Source organism: Dermacentor silvarum, chromosome 8 (genome assembly GCF_013339745.2).
Source record: "Dermacentor silvarum isolate Dsil-2018 chromosome 8, BIME_Dsil_1.4, whole genome shotgun sequence".
Taxonomy (NCBI): Eukaryota; Metazoa; Arthropoda; class Arachnida; order Ixodida; family Ixodidae; genus Dermacentor; species Dermacentor silvarum.
This window is the reverse complement of record NC_051161.1, coordinates 6,997,661-7,018,106: the sequence shown is the minus strand read 5'-3', so window position 1 is coordinate 7,018,106 and position 20,446 is coordinate 6,997,661. Positions and strand designations below refer to the sequence as shown.

At 46.9% G+C, this 20,446-nt stretch overlaps 1 protein-coding gene across 2 annotated transcripts; it reads left to right on the top strand.

The window, feature by feature from the left end:
• The first annotated feature begins 6,374 nt into the window (after positions 1–6,374).
• On the top strand, positions 6,375–19,174 carry LOC119461929 (uncharacterized). Of its 2 annotated transcripts, none has more exons than XM_049672270.1 (3): positions 6,375–6,460; positions 16,323–16,430; positions 16,927–19,174. In XM_049672270.1, the coding sequence occupies exon 3, from the start codon at positions 17,129–17,131 to the stop codon at positions 18,065–18,067; it is 939 nt and encodes a 312-aa protein (XP_049528227.1). In that variant the 5' UTR covers positions 6,375–6,460; positions 16,323–16,430; positions 16,927–17,128; the 3' UTR covers positions 18,068–19,174. The 2 variants fall into 2 exon arrangements, with proteins under 2 accessions (XP_049528227.1, XP_049528226.1); XM_049672269.1 differs by lacking the exon at positions 6,375–6,460 and adding an exon at positions 14,018–15,327.
• The last annotated feature ends 1,272 nt before the right edge of the window (positions 19,175–20,446 follow it).

Here is a 20,446-nt window from a genome sequence, read left to right as displayed (position 1 = left end):
TAGTGCTTAATTCAGCAATCAGACTAGGAAAAAGACAATTACCAGAAAAAAAAAAAAGAGCAGCACGATTGGTCTGAAGGGATCATCTATACATAGAGTTTCTAAATAAAAAAGTAATAGTAAAGTTATAGTAATATGAAACTTTATGATCATATACAAGCCATGTTTTGAGGCAACAACAACAACAACAAGTTCGTGTTCTTTTTTTTTTTTTTTTTTTGATCCTCCAGCAATACAAGACCCAATAAAAGGAATGAACCCCCAAGTTGTCGCCAATGTTAGCACGCCTTCTGTTCCGAGTTCAGAAAACTTTCGTGCTAGGAAAGTTACACTGTCGGGTGGCTGATTGTATTTGTTGGTGGCCCACCAAAGTAAACGAACCAAGCAAAAGCTTAGGACGTAAACAGGACGAATAAGGGCACTTTCATCGCTCTGTTTCGTCATATACCGCCTTTGCGCTGCTCACTCGCAAGTACTGCCTTTCACGTTCGTCAGAGCCTTGTTCGGCAGCTCCAATTATAAATGAAATAAGTTGTGGAGCGATTGAGAATCTGATTAAGGATTCATGACCACGAATGTTGGCATGGATGTTGCGAGAGAAGCAAATGAAAACAAGCATGCTTAACAAGCAGCGATTCCGATCGCAAGGTCGGGCTCATTGGGATCGGAAAAAGTAGCGCGCGGTTACAATAGCAGTTCTGCTGCCTTTGCAGTTTTTTGCTACTTGAAGTGGGTGGCAAATTTCGTTTTCGTGAACCCTGCTTATTGTTCCGTCTTTCCCTTAAGAAACTATTTGTTTTGTATTATTTGCTACAACGTGTGTAATACAGCACTCACTGTATACGCCCTAAAGCACTCATTGAAGCGCCTTTTCCCACTTCGGCACAATGTGACGCCATGTCATATCCAAGATTCGTAATTGGCACATTCAAGCAATCGGTGACGTGTGCAACTATATGCGCGCCCACTGCCGTTTCCCTGCTTCTTCTTCTACGCGCTGAAGAACAGCGATAGCCAGGGACTTCCGGCTGACTCCTCCTACACTTCCTTGAAATCTATCTCGATGATTTCGAACGGCACGCTGGTTTTGTCAGCCTATCGAAAGAAACTTGTTTCGTCATACAGAGACATTAGGGATAGAACCAATGATGGAGAGATCTTTGTAATGTCAATCAAGGAAGTTCAAGTGTCAAAGCGTGTTAAGCGTCAGCAAAAGCATAGGGAGTTGGTTAGCCCGATAATGGTTACAATGATGATGATGATTACACGATCAACATGATGATGACAATGGCACGATGACGCCGATGGCCCGACGATTACAATACTGATAGACGGTCACCGCGGTGTCCCGGCGGTTCAAAACTAGCCTACCAAATACTGGATGGAGAGAAAGCGTTCTTTCGGCGAGTCCTTCCAATGAAAAAAAAAAAAAAAAGAAAACTGGATGATAAAACGCGACAACACAAGTCATGATAGCTATAAAACGAGTCGTGAACGCTGAACAATTAATTACCCTCAGTAGCGGTCACTGTAGAAAGTTTGAATTGCAAGAAACATGCGCACAGATATGTGCCCGGATGAGCGTGCTTTGTTTTGCAAAAAAAAAAAAATAATAATAATAATAACGTTCTGCGGTTTGACGACCGCGATCCGATTATGAGGAACACCGCAGTCCGGATTGATTTTGACCACCTGGGGTTGTTTAACATGCACTGAATTTAAGCACGTGAGCGTTTTCGCATTTCGTTCTCATTCAAATTTTCCCGCCGCGGCCGGGTTACAAACCCGTGACCGCGACCTCAGCAACGCTACGTCATAGCCATTGTTCGTCCGCGGTGGGTTAGTTTTAGTTCTGGAATCACATTTGTTTATCTCCTAAAATGCAACGTGAAGTGCATAAGTCCTACCTTTGTTTTTACAGAATACTTTTTTTTTTCTTTCAGTCAGGACGTCGCAATAGCGATGATAACGTTTATGGCGGAAAGCGATGTCAACAAATTGTTCTAGCACTAACTCGCACTAATTGTTCTAAACATATGAGGACCATTGATATTTATATTGTCAGATTTGAAGGCTGATGGGACAAACAAAAAATATATTTTCAGTTTATGAAAAAGTGTTGGGATAAGATTAAGCAGAAAAAAAAACCATGTGTCAATTTTTTTCTTTATTAGAAGTATGTTGTTATTCTTAGATTTTTTAATCGACGCCACGACTTTGTGCCACTTCCTCCACAGCCAAGGTTTCCCCGTTACGAACTGAAAGCCCGTCTACAACCTGCATTTGGTGCACCAATGAGATTGTCGATATCTCCTTGGTAAAAACCAAGTAACAATGGTTCAAAAGAACAGTAGCAACATGCAGTACTTATAGGCGATTGTCACAACGACCGCGGAGAATCGTACCAACAGTCGTATTGTGTTCACCATGGTCTTGTGAATAGTGATCGGCGTAATTGCGTATTGTAGTGATTGTTGCGTTAAATGGTGGTGGTAGTCCATTGTGTGACTCGTCTTTAACGCGATAGCGATAAGGGCCCTTGTGTTGCAGAAAATACGGCGTCGGCGTGGGCCGTCGTCGGTGGCGGAAAAAAATCATCCCGAACCGTGGATAATTTTGGCTCTCCGATGAAACAGGCCCTCCGCGTGGTGCAAGGCGTTAGTGAACAAAATTGCATTTACTAAAGTAAGATCTGTCAAAAAAATTGTAAAGTACGACTTAACCACAACCTACAGATATGATAGCGTCGGATTGTAATCTGAATGTACGAGAAAACATAATTCTGTTAGGCGGAAACTCAAACACAAACCTCTTTTTCAGCATTTCTACCATACCAACAGCGGCGCGCAGAGGCGAAGGTGGAGAAAAAGAAAGCTGCAGTTGCCGGGAAGCCTGACAAGCATTCAGGGATTTTCGAATGCTATCGCGTTCCACTCTTAAAGGCGAATCTTAAGCGTCCTTCAATTTTATGTCCTTGCTGTTTTTTGCGTTTCACTCTTCATTACGTTTACTTTTTACCCAGAACTGCGTCGTAGGAGGTGTGCTCACTTGACGATATGACTGAGCAAGGATAGTTTTCACCTAGAAGAGTGTGGGTGTAGGCCAGTTGGTGATTCATGATTTGGGAAGTTTACCGCAAAAACACACGGGACGAAGAAAGAGACAACACGAAGCGGTACTGACAGCTGTTGATTCAATGAAGCGAACGCCGAGCTTATATAGATCAGGCACACGTGTGCACCCGAAAAGCTTTCACCGCATACTTTTTTTAATATTTTAAAGACAAGGAGTATGAATGAGTAAAACAAAACGCAGGAAAATTAAGCAGAATAAGTTGCCAGTGGCTACTCTGTAATCGAGGAAGGGAATTTAGGAACTGAAAGAAGAAAGTAGAAAAAAAGGATAAAATATAGATTGGTCCATCGAGAAACGTCACTTGGGTATGGCACGAGGTGAAAGCGCTCGAAATTTTTCATTGCGATCGCAATTATACGGACACTCCAAGCGAATATCTGCCGTCGCCGTGAGGTTCAGTATAAATTCCGGTATATGTATGCTATATGCCACATCATGCTATATGACATGTGTTATATGCGGGTTATATTGCCACACTATTCTATCACTAAAGTTGCTCATACCAGGCCTTAAATTCTTGACAAAATTATTCCTCAGAATATTGAGAATGGCAGCCCATAAACAAATGTCATGAAAAAAAAAAAAAACACCGACAGCGCATGCCTTTTATCTTAAATATTCTCAGACTTAAATGTTAAAAGTGCGAAACAATAACAGAGCTCAAACGTGAACGTGATGTTATTTTATTGGCGCGGCTGTGCACTAACTCCGGGATCGGCCCAGGGAAGAAGTTCGATACATATCCGAACGGAAAAGTGGGGGTAAAGTCGCTAAAAAAGACGCTGGCTTTAATTAATAAACATAAATGAAATGGTCTGATAGCAGGATTCAGACAGAGGACCAGTAGCACAACAGCTCGTTTTTACTTAGTAGGTTTAAGTTTAATACTTCAATTCATACTGCCACTACAGGTACGAGTCTTACACTTCGCGTAATATTCTAACATGTTGCTATCGCATTCATTGCTTCGGCCTTATGGCGAAACTGTAATATATTTTGAGAACGATGAGCCTTATTGAGATTTTATGAAGAGTATGAGTGTGTGTGCATGTCTGTAGATGTATGTGCCGTTTGTGGGTTTGTATTATTCACGTGCACATCGTAATCTTCACCCAACACCTGGAGCAGCATGCTAGGCCGTCAGCCAGGCAAACGTCTCCAGCTTTCATCAAATACCGAATCCCTCTCCGACGATAACTGCACCACACATTTCCTCACAAAATTAGACAACACGCTTAAACCTTTTAGTATGTAGATTAAGTTTTCGAGCAGAGAAACGGAGAATGACCCCCGTAGAATGTAGATTAAGTCTTCGAGCAGATAAACTGATAATGACAACCTAGATTTCATAGTATATTGAATCATTGCCAATGAAACATATTTTAATGCATGAACAAATACAGAAACACCGAACTTGAGTTTTACTGCTGACACTCAAGTGCTGCTCAACTTCAACTTTATTTCGTATTATTTCATACGTGGGATGCTGGGAACGTGACAGAAAAGCAAACAACAACGTTGGCTTGAAGGGCACTACGCCCCCAATGACATCCATTGGCAACAGCTGCTGCGAAGAACATAATAGTGAAAGCAAGTACTAAGAGAGGGAATAGAGTGTAACATGCTGCGAAAAAGATAAAAAGAATAAATGGAATAGCAGACGGCAGTTATCATGAAAACGTAGAGCATACAGGGCGCCAACAAACGAAATGGACATAATGGTAAAAACAAAAGAGTTGATAGAAACAGTGGTGTGAGCGGTTTTTGAAGCCAGCCTCAAAACAGCAGCAGAAAAAAAAAGAAAAAAGAAATTGGTGAGAAGAAAACTATTGGACTATCGTTTCCAAGCAATTGCAGAAGCTGCGCAATGGAGTCAGCAATAAAGTATTCTTGTTGATTACACATTCCGGCCGGAAACGGGGAAGCGGAACGCGAGAAGCAAGAATACTGACATTACAATTTCAGAGGTCCTTAGTAATGTGGCACATGCGCATTGCGGGGAATTGAATAGATACAGGAAATACACTAGCACAAACATCCTATTTTTCTTATTTAACCTACGAAAAAGAAATGTACTGAGATGATCATGAAGATGTTGATGATTTGTTTTTGTGGCGCGTTCCCACTAAGGCCAGGAACCGGGTGGCAAGAGTTATCATAAGAGATTTTCTTATTCGAGGAGTAGAAAGAATAAAAAAGTGAAAACAAAAGAAAATACTGGGAGAAACTATAATATGATATTAGACTCTGTAACTCTTCGGCGTCTTTATCCATGCTGTATTAAGCAAAAAAGTAAGAGAATTTCGTCTATGTTGAGTGCACCACGCTTTGCTATTGACTTAATGCAGTGTGGCCAATCCCCCTCGTGTGAACGAGTTTGTGTTTTGAGACGACGACGACGACGACGACGACGACGACAACAACAACAACAACAACAACAACAACAACAACAACAACAACAACAACAACAACAACAACAACAACAACAACAACAACAACAACAACAACAACAACAACAACAACAACAACAACAACAACAACAACAACAACAACGTAGAATCTTCGCTCCTCATTTCCAAGTTATTATGCATAATTCTTTAACTGGGCCCGAATTCACAAAAACTTCTTACGCAAGAATTTTTCGTAAGAAACACTATTAGCCGATCAGGATGCCAGACATATCGTTAGCGAATACGGCCAGCCAATGGCAAAGCCAACTTACGAAAGGAAAGCTTTGTGAATCTGGACCCTGATTTTTTCCCCCTTTTTGTGCAGCGGAGGTGGTTTAAACTTCTTGATTTGTGTTTCTAATTCTGAGAAGCGAAAAAATTAAAAAATGACTGCCCGTTCCTTTAGTCTTAACAAGAAGTGAGCTATGCATGAAATACATGTGCCCAACAGAATCGGTGAAATCTGGCGTTCTCTTATTCTGTGAGTAACACCGGCCGCTTCTGAAAATTAGTTAATCACGGGAACTTTATTGACTCATGCAGCAGCTACATTGCGCAAGATGTACTCCGTGGTCGTAGAGGAACCGCAGATACATCGAAAAGAAACAGCTATACTTGACACGCCGCCAGCACTTTTTATTAAGACCTTCAATACTTAGCTAAGCTGTTTCGTTCGTTCACACGCTATTGCTTGTGCATGACATTCTAAGTTATTACAATCATGTTCATACTAACCGGACATTCACAATGTATTTGCAGTTGTACATTTCTTTCTTTCTTTTTCAGTTCCTTGCAGTTCCCTACTACGTCGGCTGTGGCAATAGCAGGGGTCCTGAATCCAAATATTGGCCCAAGGAAGCCGGCACGCTAATCTTGTGAGTTAACGTCTTGTGTGAAGAGAGGTAACAATAACTCCTGTTTTTATTACGTCTTGCGGAAAGAAACCAATAGGTAAATTCTTTTTCTTGTACAGGCCAGTCTGTGCTTTTAAGTGCACCATTTCTCTCCAAGGTATTTCAAACATGTTTACACTGATATTATTGCGTGTTCTACACTTTATTGTTCTACCCGCTGTTATATATTTATATTATTTACGTGAGTGCTCACTGAAATATTCTCTATGTATGGTATACAGATTAATTAATTATAGAGATCTAAGATATGGTTGAGAGGGTAGCGCGAGGGGCGCCTTTGCAAAGCACATGTTGCGTTTGGGGAAAGAGCGCTGCTAACCATTTCATTATAAACACGAGAGGATAAAATGCTCGCAATAAACAAATTGTTTATAATATATTCTGTGTAGGGCAACAATAAAATTCAGTGTTTAAAAAGATTATGAACTACCAATACGTAAACGGCTAGCCGCGAGTCTCGCGCATTAACCGAGTAGAAGTTCGGTTAATTATTTATCTGTAAAAGTTGACTAAATTAATTTAGTGTCGCAAGAGCCCCAATGACTGCACTTGGCAAGTTTCCAATGGTAACCTTGTCCCGCCACCACAACGACCTTACCGCAAATAAATACTTTTGAATTCCGGGCCACGCTGACGCACCAGCTCTGGAGGTTCTGCGCGAAGTTCGAGAAAAAGAACTTGGACCTAACTTGAACCTTCATTTTAATTCTCTTCTAATAATCATCCTATTACAGCGAAGTTGATGAAAACAGAGTTTTAGAAGAATGCTTCATCGATGTAGAGTGATTGTTCCTCTTTAGTGTCTCTTTAACAAAGCGATTGACTCCCAGTCCGAAACATGATGCGAGCTTCACCTTGCTTCTTTTCTCGTATGTCACTCATTGCGGAAAGGGAAAGCCTGTTTGAAAGACTAATAACCTAATGTAACCTAAGCTAGCCAAACAGCTTCCGGGTGTACTGGCCTTTCGGTTAGAGTCGTGACCAGCGTACACGCCAGCTTGAGCCTGCAAGGAAGGGAACGATCGAGTTGGGTGGGCACATTATTACACATTAGTCCTGCCTAAACTACGAAACGAAATGTGCTGCTCTGCGAAGACTGTCGACGATTGTGCGTGCAGCATTTCAGGAGGCTGCAAGGTCATTCGAACAGAAATCTGTCGCAGCTTCTGCTTTTGATTCTTCGTCAATTAGTGGACCCTCAGACGTTTCATATCTCTGAAACAGACGCTGCAGGCGGACTTCCAGGCAGCTGCTGCACCACGACCATCGGCGCTCCAAAAATGCGTTGTCTGTTCGCAGGGGTCTGTTTCGCACGGCCTTAAGTGGCGGAGGCCGCGAACGTACACGTGGCGTGGCCCACTGATGGCCTTGGCCGCTACGGGGAATGCCTCTCCAAGGGCAATCGACCCCGTCAAGATCGGACCCGTTGCCCCGTGGCGTCTGCAGCATGTAGCGAAAGGGGAGCGAAAACGTGTAATTACTAGGAGAGCGCCGTTTGGCTGCATCACCTTGCGAGTGAAGCTGGCTACAGCCCCGTCCAATCGGCACTATTAACAGTGTCGTCTACGCGCAACTGTCCATCGCAGATTTAAGACGTGTTTCAACGCTACTCGTCAAACAAATTACGAGCTTCTGCACTATATGGACAAGTGACGTGCCAACATGTGGCGCCAGTTCTGGAGCCAGGGAATGATGCGTCTCACCTCGCGCCTTGTACCGCCTTGTACCACTAACCTCTTGAGGGGCGTAGCTTCTGGAGACGTCAGTCTACGCAATGTTCAATTCATTTGTAGAGTGCAATGTAACATTGCCTAAGTGCAGGGCTGGATTTCTACAGCATGCAGTATTGGATCCGATGAGCCGCATCTAGCGTTACAGAGAAGACATCCTCTCAACACTTGCCCTGCGTCTTTACGTGCAAGTGTCTTTCTCAGACCTTGGAAGAAAAGCGAGTGAAGCGATGCTGTTTATCTGCGATGTTTTGTCAATCTTGCTCGTTAAAAATTGCCTCGGCTGCTCTCGCTCAACCAACTGCTTGCGGCCGAACGTCAGTTAAGTGTTAGTGACGATACCAGCATGATCGCCTGCCTATGTAGCACGCATAGCGCATGGGGCAGTCAAGCTCGTCTACAAAATCTAAGCATGATAAGGAGAGAAGTATTTCATTTTTTTTCCTGAACTGCCTGGTTGGAACTGCTGAACCTGAGAGACCACATGCTTCGACGAGTCACCCGTGTTCTTTTCCTGGGCGTCGCGCTGGAAAGAGACGTCTGGCGACGAGTTTGGACGACAACAGCACCACAAGGGTATCACGTGCTTCAGCGAATGGTGTGTGTACGATGATGTAGTAAACATCAGAAATCCTTGCTCGCAGTGTAAGCTGCTTGGCAATAATGACCAGTATGATATTTTATCAGCTGCCGTTGACGTGCGTCGGAGGGCCAGCATATCGTTCACGGGAAGTATCTGTCCTTACATATATCTGTTTCTCTGCCAGCTTCAATGGAGAAAGTTGCGTGATGACCTGTCTCTTCTGCGTCGTTTTGTGACCTGTCGCATTCGACCCAGCTTGTTCGGCTGGACGACTCCATGCTTGGAAAATCCCTGCTATATATCTATAGGCCTCGTCCTCACATACAGCTACGCCACTAAACGAACGGGGAGCTGTGGTTCGATTCCCAAACATTGGTTACTGGACTGCATTAAATGTCACCTCATCATTTTTATGATACTAAGCGTTTCTCACACTTTCTCGCGAGACACATCGCTTGGCATTCGAGCACTTGTATGTAGGCAGAATTACAGTTTGTAAGGTCGGCTTGGCACTGTGCGGGTGCATGTAGTTATTTGTTACCTTGTTTTGGTGCTGTTTCTACTAAGAAGAACCTGTGTTAACTCGGCCAACAACAAGTCCTATTCAAGTATGTTGTTGCTCCGCCGCATCTTGGATCGCTTCCTTCGCGGCTGCTAGACTTTGCGGTGCTACGGCATGGGTCCTGCCATGTTTGATCACGTGTTTGATCGGAAACGCCAGTGAGTAAACGACGGCTCGGTAAACGATGTGCGAATCTGATGACGTACAGAACACGCTATTTTACATTTGTAACTTAAACATCTACGGTCGAGCTTTCCCACTAACTTGTTCTTGAGTGCGCTTCTCAAGTTTTCGTCGAGCGGCATGCTACGCGTAGTGCCTTCACATTCAGAAGGTTTATAGTCATAGAATGACTATAGTAATGTAAACATCGATGTGCTCCATGCTCGTCCCGCCGCGACATGTTTACACACGTTAAACTGCGTTAAACACGAACAGCTCCCGCATATGATTAGTATACCGATCGGCTTGGCAGAGCGCAAAGCGGCAATGTGCCTCACAGAAATCGTATCCACACAGCTCTCCGCGGGGACGCGTCGCAGACTCACTCGGCACGTGTTTGACTGACCGTGAAGCTGCGCGCTATAACGGCGCTAGCTTCACGCCCTCGAGTAAACTGCACTTTATTCCCTGTGACTGTTCGGATAGGCGATTGCGCCAATCGTCAAACACATACAACTCCTGCGAGGTTACGAGTGTTCGCGGTCAGTACTGGCATGCGACTCGGATACGTGAGAGCCACGCCGGCGATGCGATCTTGCAGCGAGAGGCATATTCTTTTTTGCTTCCCATAGGTATAGTTATATCGCGACGTTGCATGCATAATTGTAAAGAAACGTATGCACGAGTTCCGAAAGGCGACGCGAGAGTAATGCTCGGCTTATATAGACATATAGGCCGCTTGCCTAATTCTGCTTTGATATGGCGGTAACATCTTTACAATGCGTGGTGACAGATATAACCAAAGTTGGTCTCTTCTCGGGATGTCTGCGATCGAGCAACGCTGGATGATATTATTCGTTTGCACTTGAGGAATTCTGTGCGTGAAAAGCGGTCCCACACAGTTCGAGCCGTTTTCATTCAACGAAGGACTCTTGCGTTGAGACAAGCTCGCTGCCTTGATACTCCTTTCGATAGCCCTGCCACCAACGACGCTTACATGAGGCAGACTGCAGGCAGGGCCTGTGTGCAAATAATTTCAAGCAGACCCAGTATCTCTTTATATGCACTGACTCCTTCGCGCATCAGTATATACGCCTCGGCATGCTATTGCGGAGCATCATGTGGTGTGAGAAAAATGTAAATAAATAAATAAATAAATAAATAATAAATAAATAAATAAATAAATAAATAAATAAATAAATAAATAAATAAATAAATAAATAAATAAATAAATAAATAAATAAATAAATAAATAAATAAATAAATAAAATGTCCGTTGAACCAGAAATCTCGAATTCTTCAATCTCGGTCTATGCAAACTTGTGTGAATGTTCTCATACGACTGATAGAAAACTGTCTAGCCCAGTAACTGGTCGAAGTATATCAGTGGTGCACGGAAATTCGCACCGTTATTGATATCGAAACTCAGCGGGAACTCGGCTCAGCTGCTGTTTCCATAGTGTTCAACAAGGCGTGCGGTAATGCACCGAAAACCAAGCCGCAACGACGTTCTACATCACCATACAGCCTAATGCTAATCGTATTTAAATAATATGGGGCGGATGTCAGAGTATTTTCGTGATTCTTGCTCGATGTCCTACAAGCATTAGGGCGCTTTCTTGCGCACTTTCTTTCCTTCGCTGAGCCGATCGCTGAGAGTGTGGCGGCGCGAGGTTGGTGACCGGGCGTAGAGCTGCGCGAGGCGGCGACTGAGCGCGCACGCGCACGACACGGGCGCTCCCCGAGATGTCAGACGCTGCCAAAGGGTGGGCGACGCCTGCGCATATTTGGCGACTCGGCATTAGCATAATCGCTCCAGGTGGAACCTCGATCGGGCCACCCATCCTCCTCTTCGACAGTTCGTTGGCATGACGCTCCCCATGCGGGCTCTAGTTAGCACTAAAACCGTGCAGCACGAGCTGCTGCGTTGTAGCTAATGAAGAGATCGCGCCACTTTTGACACGCGCAAGGGAACGGCTCGCGACTGCCTGGTCCGTCTATTGTGGCTGCTAATGCACTCGCGCAGTCGTGGAAACAATGACCGAGCAATACATCTCATCTCCTATTATTGCAGAATGGTGGCTTGCTGGGCTACTTGGTTCATAGCAACTTGTGTAACAGCGCGAAAAATAACAAGGAAGGGAGGACGATAGAGACCGAGTGAAAAGAGCGCCGACTTCCAACTGTTTATTCTACTGACGATGCTAGGCATACGTACACATACGAAGCGGCAGCAGGAAGGGAAAAGCAAGGAAAGAAGGAAATAAACATCAGTCAGCATGAATGGCACAAGGTGATATCAACGTGGACCCAATCACCAGCCATCTAAAAACCCTAGTTCTTCCTTGGTCAGTGTTAGTGATGGCATGCACACACACCTTTCTCCCGCACGAGCAATCTTAACCGTCTCAATTATCTCTCTGACGCACTGATCTCTGTGTCGAGATACAATCCCGCTTTTCTTGAACTTAGGCTTGCATGGCTTGGTACGACGACGCGTAGTCTTATCACCACATTTACGGCAGTGTAACCCAAGCTGGCCCTGATTACCGTCACTTACATTCTTGTTGTGCTCTCTTAGTCTGGTGTTTATGCATCTGTCAGTCTGTCCAACGTATTCGCGTCCGCAAGCTAACGGCACGCGATATAGTACACCCTCGTCACAAGAGACAAAACTTGATCCTGGTGTTGAATCTTGCATGATGTCTTCTATTTGATATTGCTCGGGTTTGTTTTCATGCAAAGGATTGAAAGTTTTAGCGGAGCTGAAAACACAACATCAACGCCTACGCGTTTGCCAATCTTCTTTAGATTGCGGGAAGTTTGGTGGATGTACGGAATAACGGCTATTTTCCCGCGCACGTCCGAACCTGCCACATCTTTCTTCTCAGATTGCCAACTGCTCTCATTTTTTTGCAACAAGCCCTCAGCCACGGAGACCACCAGGGATTCGGGCATCCCGCGTGAGACCGCCGTCTATTTTGAAGTGCTAGGCTTTCTTGGAGCATACGTTCACAAGACTTTGTTAGAGCATTAGTAAAGCAGCACTTAACAATGCTACGCTTCACGAGCTTTGAGTGAGCAGATACAGCCGGCAATAAAGCTTTTTTAAATTTTTGCTCTCGGTTCATAACCCCAACATACGTGATTATTAAAAAAAAAACTTTAGTCGTAATTCTAAAAACCTAATCGAATTCTTCTGAGGCAGTTCATGCGTCAAAATTAAGGGGGTTAAGTTGTGCTTGAAAATATCAAGCACGTTCCAACTGAGTCGTAAATATCTGCATTAGTGTTGTCAATGATAATTAGAAAGTCGTCCCCAAATCTAAAAACTTTGATTACACTAGTTCCATCGAGACATGCGTTGATCTTCCTGTCGTGCATAGCTAAAAACAGGTCGCTGAGGACAGGGGCTATACATGACCCAATGCAAATTCCGCGTTTTTGCAGGTAAATACCTTTGTCCCAAGTGGCAAAGGTGGATCTCAGATACACCTCAAGCAATTAAAAAAAAACGCTAACGGATACTCCACAACTGTTTTTAAATGAAACGGCACCTAACCTGTAATAGCCTGCTCAACACACGATATTAGTGCATATTGCGGTAAAGAGTAGAAAAGGTCTTTTATATCTACAGAAAAGGCAGACACATTTGCATTCTTATGCTGCAGCAAGTGTTCAGCAACCTGCGTGGAATTCTTTACTAGGAATGGGTCTTTAATTTTAAGCATGCTCAGCTGATCTTGCAGAAAAAGAGCTAAACATTTCTGCCATGTGCAGATTTTAGAGGTTTTTAGATGGTTGGAGATTGGGTCCATGTTGATATCACCTTGTGTCATTCATGCTGTTTCTTTCCTTCTTTCCTTGATTTTCCTTTACTGCTGACGCTTCGTATGTGTACATATGCCTAGCATCGTCAGTAGAATAAACAGTTGGAAGTCGGCGCTCTTTTCACTAGGTCTCTATCGTCCTCCCTTCCTTGTTATTTTTCGCGCTGTTACACAAGTTGCTATTATTGATTTGGTGGTTGGAGGTGTTTGTGCTTGTTTGTTGAAGGAAAAAGAAAGGACCAGGGAAAAGGAAAGGGCTGCTGACCGCACCGTGTAGGTTAACACCTGAAGAGCACCAGCTGAGAGGTGGAAGTGGCAAGAACGCAGAAAATATAAATACGAATGCGTATGATATTTGGGTAAATATATGTGCAATGGCACGACTATGACAAAGTTCCGCAGCACGGGTACAGGTAAAATCAACACTTACTCTTTAGAAGAGGGTTCTTTGGGGCCAGCTAAACTATTTTGAACCATTGACAAGTTTTGCAATAACCGCTAATCGCGTCTCGTCCTTTTGTATAAGTCGGGGCGAGCATGGCTATAACCGGATCAGTGAAATTGCGCGCCGCAGTCTGTCTCGCAGTGCTGCACGGTTTTAGGACTGCTTACGGCGAAGAGGCACGAGCACGAACGACAGACGAACGGGAGCAACACCGTGAAGCGTAACACACTCCGAGGAGCGTGTTCAAGGTCGCCGCTGTTTTGCTTGCAACAACGAGCGATGCGTCTGCAGCGGTGGTTTCTCGAAATCTGCCAGGAACAGCATCGCTTCCGACCACTTTTGCGCTCGAAGCTTGTCGCGCCGGGGAGGAGGGGGAAGCTGCGTCGATTGCCCTCTTCCGTCACTTGGAAGATGGAGAGGTTCTAGCTGCGCGCTGCCAGCTTATATGCATGCGGCCTGGACGTCAACTCGCATTAATTGTCAATGCTCCGGTGGCAGTCTCTCTTGCTTGTCTTCCCGCATGTACCAGTACATTCTTTATGGCTTTTCATTTCTTCTTGCTCACTGCAAGAATCACTTTCAACCTGTAGCGGTCGCGCAGTGCGAACGGCTAGCAAAGTTCACCGAGGTGTGGCACTGTGATTCACATCCAGACCGAGCGTCTGCACAAGCATTTGCAGCACACTGAGACCGACCATATCAAGGACAGAATATCGTGATCTTAAGACAGTCCAATTATATGCAATAAACAAATACGTCACGTGACAGGCGAGACACGGCCCGAATGACTACTCGGTCTGAGCTTTTAATGACAAATGTACGGTCATGACTGAGCGTGCAGCAATAGTACCGAAGGTGTTGGTATGCCAAGTGTGCGTCCGAAAGTGGAATCTGCACAGAAGGCACCCGTTATCGTATGTGAAGAGCAAAACGCAGGATCGTCCCGTTTCCGGATGACGAACGTTGTTTTTGCGAGACAGCACGCGACGCACCGATCGTTGTCGGAGCCCGCGGGCGCGCCGACATCCGCGTTCGACTCCCTCGCGGTGTCGCCACGAGGAAGGGCCGCATCGCTGCGCGCACATCGTGACAGGGCGCCGCATAATGGGCGGGGATCGCCTAATGGATGCTGCCGCCGGTCGCGCAGTGACCGCCGGGGTTCACGTCCGCAGGCGCGGCCTGTCCGGTTGTGACGGCGAAGGAGCAACGGCTTCCCACCCCGTCTTTGGCCACGCTTGTTTTCGTCTTCGCCGCTCCAGCGAAAGCCGCTCGAGCGGCGAGGAGGGATGAACTTGAACGGCGCTTCCTTCCTGGCGAGGTGATGACGCTGTCTCAGGCCGTTTACACGGGAGCGTCACGTGACCGCCTATTTGCTTATGTTTGTGTGCGCCGGTGTGCTTTTCTATAAAGGGGCAAGTCGGATGCCCATTGCGCGCAGGCTAATGCGAGCGCCGGCAGAGGCTTCTTCTCACGAGCAGGACAGCTAGCGCGGTGCACGGAACCGCGCACCATGAAGGTGAGCTGAGCGCGATGACCGCGCCTCTTGTGCGGGACCACGCCGTGGACGACGCGTCACGGCGTCCGCGGGCCGTCGGAGACCACTCGTATAGAGTCGAGAGCGACTACACTGGTTCAGGACGCTGACCATGTGACTCCAATATGACGCGTGACGATGCGCTCCAAAGGGCATGAGCCTCAGGCTTGTCGCTCATGTGCTTGTATACTTGCAGTAACTAGCGAGAGAGAGAGGAGAAAACGAAGAGAGGTTGTCGTGAGGTGGTATCCTCTAGTCTGCTATACTCTGCTCTGAGGGTTACATCAGCTAAGACACCCATGTACGACTCATATGCGATTCGTGTGTCTCGTTGCCCACAACGCACGCTGTCGTCGAAGGTTAAAGAAATGTTCACAGCTGAAAGCTGCGTAGTTAGACCACGGTCGGCAAGTCTATTTTGTGACGCACATGCTGATGCCCCAGTTGGTGCTCAACATATGTGCTACGGTTTTTTTGGGGGACTTGCAAGCAAATATAATTGTGTTTGGCACCTTTCGCGCCGGTGTCCGCCAGCTCTGTGGTCGACATTATCTGTGCTTAAAAGGTGGGGTAGTCAAAACGACCAGCTTATCATTTTGTCTGACAACTTTAATTGTGCGGGCGGCATTTTGCTTTGCAAAAGCTTTTGCTCAAATCTCTGTAGGGGGCAGCGCTCAACGTTTCGCCGATGATGTCGATCACGTCGGCGGCTCCTACCGGAGATAGGCGTGAAATCATGTGTTGATCGAAGCAGTGTCACCGAATGTCATCAATGTGCATGAGAGGACCTGAGGATTTTTTTTTTCTTATATGCGCCAGAATATGGTATAAGGCGCGCTGTTCCATTGTAAAGTTTGTGGGCCTGGAAGGCCTTCATAATTGTTACCACGAAGACGTCAAACAAAGGTTACAAGTGTGCGAATTGCATAGCGATCGGTGCTCTTCATCGCCCTAATTTTTGGCGTTCACATTCGCAGCCTGTTTTGATACTGGTGACTGTCCTTGCATTTGCGAGCGGCGGTTCGGTGAGCCAGCAAAGGGTTGCAACGCGCACCGGCACAAGTACGCACTTCAAGACACAGGACGTGAGTATTTGCATTTATATTCATTTGATCATGTGATGTCTGTGATCATGGTAGTCGCTACCATTATTTCCTCTCTTTTAAATAATGTCATTGGTGAATTCAGTGTGAGCATAGCGAATTTCGTCTGCATGGAGCAGTCGGCAGCAACGATTTCGGGATAACAATCCAATATTCGTGTCGAAATTAATGCTGTGTTCGTGAAAATTTGATGCTGTTTTAGGCCATCTTTTTACTTCCTTTCAGTTGTATTTAATGAAATATTTTTTTAACCAAAAGCAGCGTCTTACATGCTGCGTATGCAGGCGCACACTTATACGTATATGCATATACTACGGTAACGAGGTGATGCCAGCTACCGATGTACTCGGTGCGCGTGAATTGCTGCTTCTTTCGCGCACTGTATGGGATAAGCATTTTTTTTAAAAAAAGGTGACCTTTTTTTTTTATCCAGTGGCCGTGTTCAAGCAAAGCGTTGCCCCTTTCTTGCTCCTTGCAGAGCCAAGGAAACTACAGATTCGGCTACGACGTAGTGCATTCTTCGGGCAGCAGCTTCCACAAAGAGGAGAGCTTCCAATGGAGTCAAGGTTGGGTCGTACGGGCTGCGAGACATCGATGGCCGCGTCCGCGTCGTCAACTACGTTGCGGACGCGCAAGGATTCCGCGCCGACGTGCGCACCAACGAGCCGGGGGTGGAACCCATGAAGGACCCCGCCGGCGCCACCATAAGCCGCCCGCCGCCGGTCGCTGCTCTGCCGCCCGTGGATTTCACGGCGGACGAACCGTCCAGCGCGGCGGCAGACGAGCCCTCCGACGAGGACGAAGAGGCCGTGGCTACTGCAGAACCCACGGTGAGCCTCGCCGAGATACCTGCGACACCGGAAGGCACCGCGGATGTGCCTGCAGCATTGTCGACGAGCGCCACGTCGGGTCATTCGACGGTGGTGCCTCCAGTGAGCGTCGAGCCTATCGAAAAGCAGCCTGGTGCCGCCAAAGACACGGACACACCCGTCAGTGCCCATGCGGGAGGCGACGTTGCCCCGCCCGCAGTTTTGACCGATGCGGACGACGTTAGCGCGAAGCCGCCTCCTCGCCGCCGCACCAAGCCCAGGCCTCCCGTATTCCCGCCGTCTCCATCCGTGCCCTCGGAGTCTCCTCCTCCGGCTGCCAAAGAGATCGGCGGGGAATCCTCCGGTCCGTCTCCAAAAAGGCCCGGCGCCCACCGCGGCGGCACCCCTCCGAGGCGCACGGTCGATCTGCCCAGGTACCCGTTCTACGTGGACGCAGCAGACGTGCACATCGTCGGGCCAGCCTTTCACCACCCGGCACCGGCCGTGCCTTTCCACCGAAGGCCCGGAGGCTTCCAGGTGGCCGCTTTCCACGGGGGATTCCCGTTCAAGGTGGCCTCCGCGAGGCCTTTCTCGCCGACCGCGTTCGGGTACTTCCCCGCCGGTGTGCCCCAGTTGCCCTTCGCCCCACGCCACCCGGCTGCCTTCCACCCGGCATTCTACGCGAACCCCGCGTTAGCGTCGGCCTTCTTCCACTCTGCGCAACTGAGCCACGCGGGTTTTCCCTTCGGCCAGCTCAAGTGGCCCTACCACGCACCCTTTCTGCCGCCAGTTGTGGCGTTCCCCTTCTAAGGAGCACCGCAGCAGCCGCCGCACACTATCCGACGTCAACAAATTATAGAACGCGCGTTCGCGTTTATGTGCTATTCCCACTCTGACGCTCAGTTCTGAGGCTATAGCAGCATCTTTGGCGGCGGATACGTGAGGTCGCGCACGTGAGATGCTCCACACTTATGCTTCCCTGTTCGCGTATCACTCCGGCCCGATAAAGCCCCTGCATGACGTTTTCCACCGACCAGTTCGGAAGAGCGTCGATCAAGGGGCTTGACGGCCCGACAGCGCGCAGGGCCTCACGGTCTCATATACGCGATCGTAGCTCGCCAAGAGGCAGCTGCGTGACGTCAACTTCTGTGAAACCGCGACGGAAACTCTCCCAAGGCGGACGCATTCCGCGATGGCTGTGCTTCCTGGCTGTCTCTCGTCGAGCAAACATCCACTCACGATTGCACTGCCAACTGTAATTGCAGCGCCGCCTTTCCAAAGAACGTGCGGTGGAATACGCTCGAGCATTAAGGATACCCACCGATCTCTGAGCTTCTCACAGTTTCCCACGACACCGGTCTGCATTCGCGCTGCCCAAACGTGTTGAGACTATCGAGATGCACGTTCTCTCTGGCTGCGCGCTGTCGTTTGTCAGTCTTTCAGACAAGCTTCGAGGCAAAGCGTTTCGGCTGGAAGAAGTAAGTTAGCGGCATTCGCAGGTCTATACAGCTGGTCATATATGAACGCGGGTCGCGCTTTTCGGCACGCCTTTCTCGACCACAGAACTGCGCGTTTCATTCCGCAGGCTTGTCGCAACTTTACATTGCGCGGACGTTTGCTCAAGGATAAATCGTGCCGACGTCTTCCGGATTCGGAGATGTAGTTCCTGTGCTTTTTTTTTTTTCTGTCCTGGTGCCAAGGCGGCTGAATATGCTGCAGAAATAAACACGTTTACTGTATACCTGTATGCGTCTCTGGCTTCTATTTATTGCATGCGACAAAAATAGACACCGAAAAAGGTACGGCGTATATACCTACTATCGAGAATTAGTACTTAACCGGAAAATTCGCGCGCTTAAGCGCAATTTGGTGCGGGAAGAAACTTACGCGTACATAGCCGTTCTCTGATTTTTTTTTTTTATTCTCAGCAAATTGTAATGCCTAAAAACAAGATATCAAGCACAATTGGTATTTCTGCACTGTCCATCTATATATATACACTTCTTTCTGAGGTTTCACGTGCCAAAGTCAGTTCTGATTATGAGGCACGCCTTAGTGGAGGGCTCCGGATTAATTTTGATCACCTGGGTTTCTTTAACGTGCACTACAACGCAAGCACACGGACGTCTTTGCACTTCGACCGCCTCCATCTAAATGCGGCCGGCGCGTCCGGGATTCCGATCCCGCGACCTCGTGCTCAGCAGCGCAACGCCTTAGTTAACTGAGCCACCGCGGCGGGTATGTATAAACATAGAACTTCATGCTGAAGAGATTATAAACTGATTGCGGTCAAGATAATCATGTTCAAAATATCGTTTTTTTTCACTCAGTGAGCGAAATTACAGGATGTTGGCCTCCTTCTTAACTTTTTATTGTATTTAATAAACATCTCACCTCACGGTTAGGCATCATCACGGCCGCCGCATAATTCACAGACTTCCATGGCTTATGTCATCGACGCCTGTAAGCACACACACACACACACACACACACACACACACACACACACACACACACACACACACACACACACACACACACACACACACACACACACACACACACACACACACACACACACACACACACACACACACACACACACACACACACACACACACACACACACACACACACACACACACACACACACACACACACACACATATATATATATATATATATATATATATACACACACACACATACATACCACGGTACCATGCACGTCGGCGTTTATGATCTTGCTCTGCTAGGGCAACAGTTTCACATGGAGTCCAAATATCAGTCTAAAGGGCGCTCGAATGTCGAGATATATACTTGATTTGAACACGGTGATTGATATTTTAGCGAAATTCTAAAGCACGCCTTGATATTACGTTCACAACGGTCGATCGTTCTGTCGAAATGCGTAAAACTCGGGCTGCGTGATTCGGCCTCTTAATTCAGGGAGGAGGACATAACTGACACTACAATTCCGGAATGTTGCTATACGTCATTAGCAGAATTCTACTAATTATTTTAAGTGTACAAGTTGCAATGGTTGAATTGGAGACAGGCAGTAACTATTTAACAGAAATACTGTGCGCCACACAACTTCCTCATATCCGTCTACAGAAGATGCTAAGAAACGCATTGGCGTTCAGAGTAATGTTTTTCCAAAGTCCTAGCTCGCGCGATTCAAGACTA

Bases quoted from the DNA above. Each gene is read 5' to 3' on its own strand.
- LOC119461929 (XM_049672270.1), top strand. From the start codon at position 17,129: ATGAAGGACCCCGCCGGCGCCACCATAAGCCGCCCGCCGCCGGTCGCT.